General features: G+C 40.8%; 1 protein-coding gene across 4 annotated transcripts in view; it reads right to left on the reverse strand.

Annotated features, from left to right (window-relative positions):
* The window catches only part of NALCN (sodium leak channel, non-selective), a 319,112-nt gene that overhangs the window by 199,295 nt on the left and 107,526 nt on the right, over window positions 1-12,291 (reverse strand). For all 4 annotated transcript variants that reach the window (XM_045978577.1, XM_045978576.1, XM_045978575.1 and 1 more), the window contains exons 8-10: window positions 9,854-9,996; window positions 9,617-9,721; window positions 4,408-4,494 (exon numbers count right to left, since the gene is read on the reverse strand). In XM_045978577.1, the coding sequence (XP_045834533.1) occupies window positions 4,408-4,494; window positions 9,617-9,721; window positions 9,854-9,996 (335 nt within the window). The remainder of the gene's footprint in view (window positions 1-4,407; window positions 4,495-9,616; window positions 9,722-9,853; window positions 9,997-12,291) is intronic.

The following is a 12,291-nucleotide window of genomic DNA, read 5'->3' on the forward strand; positions in this document are numbered from 1 at the left end:
CTCATTTTTCTGTAATGGCCAAATTACTAAGTCAATATAATTATAGCTGTTCATACGCTTCATTCCAATAAATTCGACTTTTTTGGTTGAGATAGGAATTGGTTTTCGTTCTTTTCAACTATGTTACTACTAAGTCTACATTTCTAAATTCTGACCTACTTATTTCACATGCTGAAGAAGTTAAAAAGAATTCAGAAAGCCGTGGGAAATAACAGAAGGCATGGTTAGGTCCCGTCGAGTCTCTGCCAACATGTTAGAGGAGAGGCAGTCTGACAAAAGCATCCAACGTCATCCCACTTTGATGAGAACTTTCTACAAACAAATCTCAAGGTACTGCTTGTTTTAGACTTAGAAATAAATGCTTGTATAGAAATAGTGTCAGTGCCATCTTCCACTCAACTTCTGGTTCCCACAGCAAGAGAACAGAGCTTCTACCAAATGAGAGGACAAATGAGTTCTTGCGCAAGCCAAGAAGGGTCTACGTCTTTCTTTCACTTGCTTTTTCTCCTGTTTGGTAAACACCAACTGAGTCTCTTCCATGTGTCAGGAATGGTTCTGGCAGTGACCACAAATGCTGTGGTCCCTACTGCCATCGAGTTTCCTCTGGTTGGAGAAATGGACTTTAAATAACGAATATATCCTTTAAATTTATTTGATGAAAATTATGATGAAAACAAAAGAAAAGTATGAGATGGTGTGGAGCTGATCTGTTCTTCGAGGGTGAGGAAGGCTTCCTTAAGGAAGTCAGACTTGAGCTGAATTCTGAGTGGGACAGGAGAGTGTTCTAGAAAGAAGAAACATGGAAAAATGACAGTGCTTCCTGGAAGCAGAACTGCTGTTTTATTAGAGACATACAAAGTAAATGCAGGAGTAATGGGTCTTAGAGAAACTGGCTTTTACTGTTAACCTCCAGGCCTCCTCTGGAAGGGGGTGAGGGAGGGTAAGTTGGAAGGAATTTAAGCAAATACTTATTTTTTAATGTCATTTCTATAGTTTACTATACGTTTTAGGACAATGTAATGTCACATTTTGCCCATTTTAAAAATAAAAAGAAGACCCTGCAATTGCACTACTGGGTATTTACCCCAAAGATACAGATGTAGTGAAAAGAAGGGCCATCGGTACCCCAATGTTTATAGCAGCAATGGCCACGGTCGCCAAACTGTGGAAAGAACCAAGATGCCCTTCAACGGACGAATGGATAAGGAAGATGTGGTCCATATACACGATGGAGTATTATGCCTCCATCAGAAAGGATGAATACCCAACTTTTGTAGCAACATGGATGGGACTGGAAGAGATTATGCTAAGTGAAGTAAGTCAAGCGGAGAGAGTCAATTATCATATGGTTTCACTTATTTGTGGAGCATAAGAGATGATATGGAGGACATTGGGAGATGGAGAGGAAAAGGAAGTTGAGGGAAATTGGAAGGGGAGGTGAACCAGGAGAGACTATGGACTCTGAAAAACAACCTGAGGGTTTTGAAGGGGCAGGGGGTGGGAGGTTGGGGAATCAGGTGGTGGGTAATAAGGAGGGCACGTATTGCATGGAGCACTGGGTGTTGTGCAAAAACAATAAATACTGTTACACTGAAAAAAATAAATAAAACAGAAACAAAACACAAAACAACAACAACAAAAAAGAAGTGATACAGTCTACTGTTTGTCCTTGAGGGTGAGAGGTCATTACAGTTCTAGACAGGAGTGAGTGAATGATTCAGATGAAAATTCCCTTGTTACCTAGCTTTAGATGGCATTAATCATTAATAAAAGCCAATGAGTATTTCATGGCCATTTTATTTTAAATATTTTTTTCTTTACTTCTTTTCTCTCTCTTTTAATTGATGACTGGTTAATCAATTTTTCACTCAGACATGGAAATGAAGTCTCTATTCACAGCTCATGCTCACTACAAACAGATTGATCCCTCGGTCATCCCACTTTGCATCTGGACTCATTCACATCAGCTCTTCTGGAAAGCTTGATTTAAGACCAAACATGTAAAGGTGAGTTGATCAGAACTTCCTTTGTACTGAAATGCCAGCCTTTCTTTACCTTCATTTCAAGCCATATGTATCATCATTCATAAAAGTTATCAAGCATGTCACCAAATTCACCAACATGTCTAATATGCAGATCTCTTGGATTGATATAATTCTAGCCTAACATCTACCCACCTCTCCACCGACTTTCATTTTCCTACATCCCTGTATAGTTCTGTCCCCTCATTGCACTCTCCTAGCCATTTATTGCTTGACATCTCAAATCTCTGTGATCAAGAGACTAACTTGCTTTCTAATTCCAGATGGCAACTTTGAGGCATCTATTCACAAGCATTAATACATTTATTAAAGATATATTTTATTTATTCATTTGAGAGAGAGTGAGAGCATAAACAAGGGTAGGGTCAAAGGGAGAGAGAGAAACAGACTCCCCACTGAGCAGGGAGCTCCACGTGGGGCTCGATCTCAGGACCCCAGGATCATGACCTGAGCTGAAGGCAGACCCTTAACCGACTGAGCCACCCAGGCACCCTTTAATACATTTTAAGCAATGTCTTCAGGACCCCCATCAGACTCTGATTTGGTATTCACAGACGGCCTGATTATTTCTATTACAAACTTATGTTTCCTCGGCGTGTTTTTTCCACTGGATAAAGCATGGGACTAGGAACCAGAAGACCCAGGTGTAGGTCCTGGCTTCTCCATCTGGCTGAGGTGCAACTTTAGGAGGTCACCCAGGCCCTCTGGATCTCCACTGCCTCCTCTACAAAGGTGGAAGGAGCATGCTGGTCTTTCTCCATCACTGGGCTGTACCAAGGGAGGGCCTTCCCTGACTCCAAAGGAGGACTCCAACATGCCCACAGCATCCCACATTGCTTCTTTCAAATCCTCATTACTCTTGTGATTGCTAGTTCGATGCTGGTTTTTTCCCCACCCACCCCGAAGTACCCTTCAGTAAGCCCCCCAAGGGGAGGGGCTGTGCTTTTCTTGTTCAGGACTCTTAGCATCGACAAATACCAGCTGATGGATTACTGAGTAAGTGAAGGTGCGTTTAGGCAAGAAGCTACAATTGCTGTCATTGTTATTACTGTCAATAGCAATGAGGATGCTAGAGGGAGTCGTGGAAGTTGACTATTAACACTGTCACAATTCAGTATGCAACAGGCAGAGAACCACACGATAAGATTAGATACCATCAACATTCATTGTAAACTCTTTCTCTTCCCTCTCCTTTCTTTAAACTGATGATTAAAAGGCTGTGTAAATGTAGCCCCCAGTAATGGTTCAGAGTACAATATTTTGCTTCTCATGCATTAATCTTTGAAATGCACAATAAGCCCCCACCTAGAGAATGACCCCAGAGAAAGAAAAAAGGTGTGTTCCTACCCTGGTGCATGTAACAAAGCCTTCCCGAATTTGGGGGAGGGACATAAAGAACTATAAAATCAGCCCCTTGTGAGGAGAGGATTTGTAACTGAAAACCAGAGTGAAGAAAACAAAATTCTCCAGGAGGAAGAGTCAGTTCTCAGTCCCTACAATGGCGCGGCTTGACTTTCACCCTTAAAGAGTAGGGAAATGGACAGTGAAATTGCTGTGGGGGTGCTTGGGATGCCGCTTTTGCAAGATGACACGGTTTTGAATAAGTATTCTTGATATTTAGGGGCAGGGTGGGAGAACAAAGCAAGAGAAGGTGCCAGGACCCTAACCCTAACACCAAAGCAAAGAAGGAGTTTATTGGGCTTTAAGTAGAGCCCAGGGCAGCCCAAAGAGTCCACAGGCCTGAAACCCGATGGGACATCCCCTGATCACTTCCCGGGACCTTGGGAATCACTTCCCGGGACCTTGGGAACCATGTGTAATGCGAGAGCCTTGTGTCGGCCGCAGGTGCACCTGTTAAGGAAGCAGCTCTGTTATGTCATATTGCTCAGATAGCTTGCAGATGCCGAACAGACTACCTCTTAAAGATACTCCTTCCCAGGTACTTGGTAAGGTATTCAAGTGAATTGTGATTGTGTCTGCCCTCCCTTAAATAATTCAGGCCTTTGTAGAAGAATACTTTCATAACATCCAATGGGACAACAAAATTCTTCTCTGATTTGATACTGTTGGCACACTACTATTACTTGTGTGCCTTCATTCACTTGAAATTGACCAAATCCCTGCTGCGTATCAAAAAATATCTATATATCTATATATATAGATATATATATAAAAGGTAGGTCCTGGGAATGCAGAATGGAGTCAACTACTGTCCCTCACTCCAGGACCATAAACTCAGGCAGACCTACAGTTTGGAGAGCAGTGGACTTTAATACTCAGGTGGGTATTAAATGGGACTCCTTGCACAAAATAGAAGTCACGGACGTTTTTGCTGGGTGAGTTTTAAAAACGGTATGTACAGCACCTGGAGGCAGGCTGGGGCGCGTCCCTGGGGCTTGTTGACATCCACAGCTACCAGCTGCCAGCCACCAGCAGCGTCTTCATGAAACATCTTCAAGACAAAGAGGGAGATGAGTCAGAGGCACTTAATACGGAACACTGCGAACTCCTACTTTATGTCTCCAGCTTCTACAGTTTTCATGTTATCAAAGATTTGTCTTTTTATGGATTTATACTTAGAACATGAGTCATTCCAATTATGTTCATTGGAACACCGAAAACTTAAGTGAATAATAATCATAACAAGAACAATGGCCGTCGCTAGCCTGCATTTATTATTTCCCATGCATCAGGTCCCTTCTGCTTCGCACATGCTTTGCATATAATTGCCCAAATAGTCCTCTCAACGAGACTTGAAAGGAGGTATTTTATCCCCATGATATTGGTGATTGATTATTACATATTAGACCTAGGGGGGGAAATACAAATTAGAATTCCCAAGCATTATGTCTGGTGTGTTTTTGACTGGGAGTGGTGAATTTTTAACTTTATTGAGTGGACATTCCTCACTGAGCCAACAGAAAAATATTCTCGGGAGAAATAGCAGAAGAAGTGGGCATGTGGCACAGGGAAGGAGACTGGTTATTTTAATGGTGAAAGACTGACATATCACTTAGTAGAGGCTGTGAAATTATTTTAATTGGGCCAAATTAATCTGCTCAGCAAAAATTTTATGTACAAATTTATGAAGGCAAAAGTAGTTTCTTGTGCCTTAAAATACATAAGTGACGAAATTCAGAATGATACAGGATACCAAAATCTAATAGTCATTGAACTGGATAGCTGGATTGTTGGATGCCTATCTTACTGCATACTCTACTCCCTCCAAAATTATTCATCCATCATTATTACACCCAGCTGGAAGAGAGTTCCCACTTATACATATTTTCCTGCTAGTATATTTTCTTTCCAATTCCTTTTGTGTGTGGAGGGGGCCATCCACACACCCAGGGTGTGGTTGGTAGTGAGATAAGGTGGAATTAAGGATATTTATTTTTCCAAGTCACTAACTATAAGCTAGGTTTATTCCTGTCCAAGACCACAGTTTCACACACATAAGTAAATGTTTTCTTTGCCATACTTATTCATGCCCTCACGTAAGTCTGTGTTCAAAAGGATAATTATTGATGGAAATATGAGATAATGCAAAGATCCCATGCCTAAGATTCCTGGGAGCAGAGGGTGTAGATCATTTGCAGAAAGAAAACTTGCCCTCTATGAAATAAGTGAGATGGTGAGGGAAAACTGCCAAAATTCATAGACCTTAATATTTTTTTTTTAAATTAGAAAACATTTTTAATGGTTAAACTGAGAATTCCTAACAATGCCAACCTACAAAGATCCATTCAGAAAAATGGTGTACCAGATGTTCATGTGTCCTAGAATCAATACTTTTCAAAGACTGCACTGGGGGCTCTTTGCCAAGTATGCCACTTTTCCACACTTTCCAACATATACGGAGACCCCCTACTATAGGACATTCTACAAAATACTGTTACACATATGCCCAGTTTAATTATTCCATGACGCATCATCCTGATTTATATTATGCTGGGCTTACTGCACGTGTAGCCACCGTCTGTCCATATATACCATATAAATATTTTTAAATGACAAATTGGAGGTGCCTATTTGCCCAAAGATTCTTTGATCCAAGACACCAATTACAAATAGTTTTTCTCAGGTACTAGGTACAGGATTCTGATTCCCTTTAGACTGAATTTTGAAAGGAGCTCTTAGCGGTAGGATCCAGCACCTCTCCATGAAAAGGCTCATTCTGAGAATTCATACTTTGGTTGAAATGCAAACTTTTTAAAGTTCCTGTCAAAATTCTGGGTGTCTCCTTTTAAAGAGCAAAGACAAAAGCAATCCTGTCAGTCACTCGCTAAAAATCTTCTGTACATGCGTCTTCTACGCTCTTATCATGGCACAAAGGATCCCTGGGGCATATATTTGCTTTGATCCGTAGCAGACTCATTTTCTCTGTTAAATTATTTTTTTCCAGTTGACCCAAAATCAAATGCATCAACTTAATTGTTAGGAAAAATGTTCTCTCAAGGTCACTTCTTTGTATAAAACGCAGACATGTTCGATGTCCAATTTCTCCTTATCCCCCTGAATTAGAAGCCAACATTTAGATTGGTTAGTGTAACAGTAATGTGAGGTAGACAACAGGATATTCAAAGCCAGGAATCCTCGGGGCTCAGGTCCTGAGCAGCCAATTGTCCCCTCCAAATCCCTCAATCTGACCCTAGAGGACCATAATGAGTATTATTAATATACAGTTCAACACATATTGATTTCCAGAGTCTGCCTTGAGTCTCTTATCAGCACACACAACAAAAACGTAGACTTAGTGGCCCTAAAATTGAACAGTTGTTTTAGTCCTTCTCCAGGCAAGGTGAAATTAGCTCAACCCCACCATGGATGAGTGTAGATGGGAAGACTACATGACTGGTGACAGATGTCTGCAGGGAAGCACCTGAGCAATGAGAATAAAGGTCTAGGCTAAAGAGATGCCAAGTCCAGGACGTTTTCTACTAGCACATCTGTGCCTCCCAACATCCAGCTCGGGGGCGATATCCCTGTGCACGTGTGGCACGGGTAATCCTACTGTGGACTCATGAATCACAGAAGAATGAGTCTCTTGGCCTTGAACCCAACAGCTAACTGAGCATGTGCAACAGTGACCCATGGCTAATAATTATGCAGGTACGAAAGCCACCGTCCCCATCAGAGCTCAGGCAAACTAATGATTACTACTCTGAAATTTTCCACTTCATTTTCTCTTTGTTTTCCTGTCACATGTTGTATTATAGTTCCCACAGGTCCTTTGGCATTAATTTTTTTCTGCAATGTGTTTCGATGCTGTGGGTCGAAGGCAGGTTACTTTGTTAGTAAAAAAATAATAATAATAAAAAATGCCCAGTTCTCGGCACTGGTTCTCTTCTGCCTCCGAACAGTCCCTGTGAGAGCCAATTCCTCTTAAACTGCCTGAGATATCAGAAAGCCCGTCCCTTATCCTGTTAATATGTGTAATTTTCTCTCTAAACACACAGCCCTCTTGGAAAAGTCAATGGACCCCAAGACACCAACAAGTCCACGAAGCCTGGGGACCCCCTTGGCTCTTCTGTGAGGCTGACTTAACACAGCACAGCTGCGAACGCTCCACAGGTAGAAGACGGGCGGAAGCGCCGCCATTTCTGAAAAGCTGTGTGCTCTGCAATACGACCACCATCTTTGTTTCATTTCCTCAAGGCCTACCTGTTTTATGACAATTAGAAACTAAAGCCTTGGTGTTTTTTTAAACTATTCAAGGAGAAGCTCTTGCGCACAGCGGTCTGTCAGATGTCACAGACGTAACAGCATCTCAGGAAGTGATGCCCCCCTCCTTTCCTCAGACACAAAAGCCCCTGGGCCACTCGCCTAGTGGTTGGCGAGGCGCTGGGCGGGGCCTGTTGCCAGGCAGCGGGAGAGCGGGCCCACCGAGGCTGCGGCTGGAGCTCCGGTTGCCTAGCAACCGGGTCCTCAGCCACAGCATTTTTCTTAATGAAGGTGTTTCACGATTCTCGGTGATTACCTCTGCTGAATACCTAGACGCATTACCTCTGAATTACCTACTTCTTCCTCCTGATTAAGTATAATTTTGCATCAAAACCATTTTGCACGTTTGCTGAATGTCCCCTTCACATTTCACTTTCTGTTAGAACTGCAGGCTGATTTGGTGGAGCTTCCAAACACTACTTTTCCAGCTGTGGCTTTATAAATAAGAGCTACTTAATAAGCATGATGTGGTTTTAAGGATATTTTAGGTCATCTCTCAGGAACATGGAATGTAAATTCTGTGCCGAGTTCATAGATCTATACTCCATTCGGTTCTCAATGTCTATAGCAGAAAACATACCTTCCAGAGGTTGTCACCTGACTTAAAGGACATGCCAGAATGGACCTGGAACTTTATTATTTCTCACACTTCACTAGAGGGGATGACAGAAGAAATAAAAACTAGATGTGTGTGTGTGTGTGCGTTTTTACAAATGTCATCTGTGGCATAACTTACATAACTTTAAAAAATCTTTTAAAAATCTTTCATGAAAGTTTGAATAGTTGCTTGCCAAAATTGAATAATATTAATACTATTTCATTCATTATGAGTTAGCCAGACGATTTAAACTTTCACAACACCATAAAGATGCTGCATAGAGCTTTTTCAAATATCAGCAAGTTTAACAGCATTTTTAGCATATAGTTAATAAAAGCTCCATTTGAAGGTTTTCAAAGTAAAATTTTTACCTTGGGTCTTTCACAAATACCTTTGTCCACAGACCACTATTTACAAAGTCATATTAAACTATTTACAAAGTTATATTAAAGTTCTCTTAAAAACGAAAATTAAAATAATAGTCACAAGCACTAAAATCATTCCATTCTTGATTCAGGAATTTTTTTCTCTCTCTTTTATAAAGATTCAAACTAGACTAAGATATATAAACCTTCCCTTCCTCTTTCTAAACACAAAAACAGAACCCTCCCCACAAAACGCACACAAACCAAACCAAAATTAAAAACAAAAACATTGGATCTGGACTGTCCTTCTATGTAATAACTGCCCTGTTACCTATAATTAAATTCTAGGGCACTCCCAGTTTCTTGGGAGCATAGGAGCGTCCTTCTGAGTATGTAGCAATTCCTCAAAAATCACAAGTAGGCATTATGGGATCTTCTTCATAATTTACCATGTTGGGACTGGTTCGTTCTGAATGAAATAAACCTTCCATTCCCCAAATAATTCTAATCCTATACATACAGGCCATTATCTTGGTTTTCAATTACATGAATAAATACTTATAAAAATGGGAAATTCTACAGTTTCCATTTTTATCTGCAAGCCTTCTGAAGACTTAAAATGGCCAAGTCAAATCAAAAGTATATAGTAAATGTGGTGACAATCTTGGTTTTATATCAAATCCACCCTATCACCCAGAAAAGCTGTTCTGGTTGGTCTGGGCTTTCGCCCTTGCTCCAGCATTTTTTAATAGCTCCCTCCGTGGGCGTGACCTAGAAGGCCTTTCTCAGAGGGCTTTCCTAAGTTCCCTCAAGGCCCACTGAGGGTGAGGCCGGATATGTCCATGTTCTAGTGGGAAAGGACATCAGGCCCCCAAAACGGTCAGTACCTGGGTGGTGGCCGTTGACGTCGTACTGCTCCTCGATCCCCACATCTGTTGAAACTGTACCCTGATCTCTGCAAATGTTTCAATGATGACAGCGATGAAAACATTCTGAAAGAAAGATCCCAAACCACGTTTACTAAAGACTGGGGATGAGGAAGTGGGGAGTAACAGAAAACAAACAAGAGATATGCAGAAACGGCTGCAAAACACAGATTTCATTAGGATGAGTTTCGGAGGTACCTTCACAAGCCAGGCCAGGAAGAAGATAAGCGTGATGAAGTAGAAGTAGGACCGCCATCGCGGGAAGCTGTCAATGGCTCTGTACATGAGGAACACCCAGCCTTCCTGGGACGCAGCCTCATAGACCGTGAATATGCTGGTGCCTGTCAGGACACACGAGAGCAGACTGAGTTACCGCGGGCTCTGGAAATGGGGCAACGTGCTTCAGAAAAACAATCAATATTTATCCAGGCTCATTTTCTCAATGACAAAGACTCTTTTAAAGGCACTGAAATCACATGCAACATTTGATTGCGCTTATTCTTAGGATTTTGATAAAGTTGTTTCTGACTCCAAGCCAGGGCAATTTCACGGGCAATAAAAGAACTTTATGTTCTATCTTTAGCTGTTCGATGCATCTATGAGCTTGGAAAAGGAAACGAACATTCAAACCAAGTAAAGCTATAATAAAAAACAATGTGTACAGTAAAAGCTTGCCACTTGGGACTTAACACTTTGAGTGTGCTGAAAGTGCTTGTTATAGTTTTGGCCAAAATGAAATAAATTTGAAAACTGGGTTTCGTTTGAAGTCATTTTCTCAGAGGGACACTAAAGTTCCTTAGGCTGTAAAAATTAATATGATGGAGCCTGTCTTGGATTCCATGGTGTTCACTGAATGCTGAAATGTAAGGCAGCAAATCACCGAATAGCACTTTGTCTGGGAGAACTATATCATTGGAAATGCTACTGCTAATGATGGAAAGAAAGAAAAGCAAAATAAATCACACAGACTTTTGAAATAGTTCAGAGAAACTAAAATTGCATTTGGGGGAAAGACAGTGTTCAATTCTCACAGCATTATGAGGGATATGTTATTATTTCCCCATTTTATAGATGAGAAAACTAAAGCACATTAAGAATAACTAATTTATCTATGAATGCGCAGATAATAATAGGGGAAGTAGAATTAACTCAGGCATTCTGGAAAGAGGCCCTGCATGTCTGTGATGACATCCTGCCTCCTGATCCCCTTTCTATGGTTTGTTTCCCCTATCTGTAAAATGGGTAAATAATATCTCACAGGGTAGTGAAGACTAAATAATTTAATTTCTCTGAAGCCTTGACACATGGTGAGTACTAAATAAATTTTAAGGGGAGCCTGGGTGGCTCAGTGGGTTAAAGCCTCTGCCTTTCACTCAGGTCATGATCCCAGGGTCCTGGGATCGAGCCCCGCATCGGGCTCTCTGCTTGGCAGGGAGCCTGCTTCCTCCTCTCTCTCTCTCTGCCTGCCTCTCTCCCTACTTGTGATCTCTATCTGTCAAATAAATAAATAAAATCTTAAAAAAAAAAAAAGTACTATTATTTTACAAATTGAAAATAACTGCTTAATGTTGTTTTGTGAGAAAACACATCAGTAAAAAGTAGAGTGCTGAATTAAAGTTGTTTGTAAAACGAATACGATACACGTTGTTATTCACAAAACTATAAACATTTGCATCCCAATAGATTCCACGGCTATAAACAAGTTATTACAGGATATAAAACTAATATCTACCCATGTACGTTCTAATCACACAGAAATTTAAAACAAGAATATGCATATAATCAGATGTCCAAAATAAGAAGGGGGTTACTGATGTTGGCTGGGGACCAGCTGCCTCTCTAAGCCTGTACATGAAGGAAGAATAATTAAGCACCAATGAACCAAAGCGTGCAGAAGAGCAGGAAATCCTCATGGTAACTGGGGACAAAGGGGACAGAAGCAGCCTTGAAAGAAAAGCTGAGGAAGAAGGAAAGCGTATTCTCATTTAGTGAATGCCTGTCATGCTAAGTACTGGATAGGAAACATAACTTCATAGAGTCATATTTTGTACATTGAAAAGTTGTTGCCATAACAACTAGTATTTGTAAATCATATTTGGTTTCAAGTTTCTTTTACATATTTCAATGCTAAGGGAACCTCTAATGAGGCAGGTAGATGGATAGGTGTGTATCAGAACAGGTATTATACATCACATCCTTTTACAGGAAAGCCAAGTGAAGGTCACTAGTTAATCAATTTGCCTGGGGTAGAAAGTGCTAGAATGAGAAACTGAACCCACACCATAAGGTTCCAAATCTTAAACTCTTTTTTTTTCTTTATCATCCTACTTTTCTTTTCTCTTGCTTGAGACTAGGACTTTCATGAGAGCATACTTGCTCCTATTATCCTTAGTTTGAATGGAGTCCATTTATTTTTCTTCCTGAGGGACTATGGTGGCTAAGGATATGGCAAACTGAGAAACTTGCACAAGAAGATGGCTTTTAAGGAAAAATTCAGAGAAGAGCAGCATGCACAAAAAAATAAAATGCCAACAGAAAACAGAAATCACTCTTTTCATTAACGATTCCTATGTACTAAAATGTCCAACATTTTGCTTTTGTGGACTGCATATGAAAGACAATTTTCACATAAAACA

The sequence above is a fragment of the Meles meles genome, chromosome 14, assembly GCF_922984935.1.
Source record: "Meles meles chromosome 14, mMelMel3.1 paternal haplotype, whole genome shotgun sequence".
In the NCBI taxonomy this organism is placed as follows: Eukaryota; Metazoa; Chordata; class Mammalia; order Carnivora; family Mustelidae; genus Meles; species Meles meles.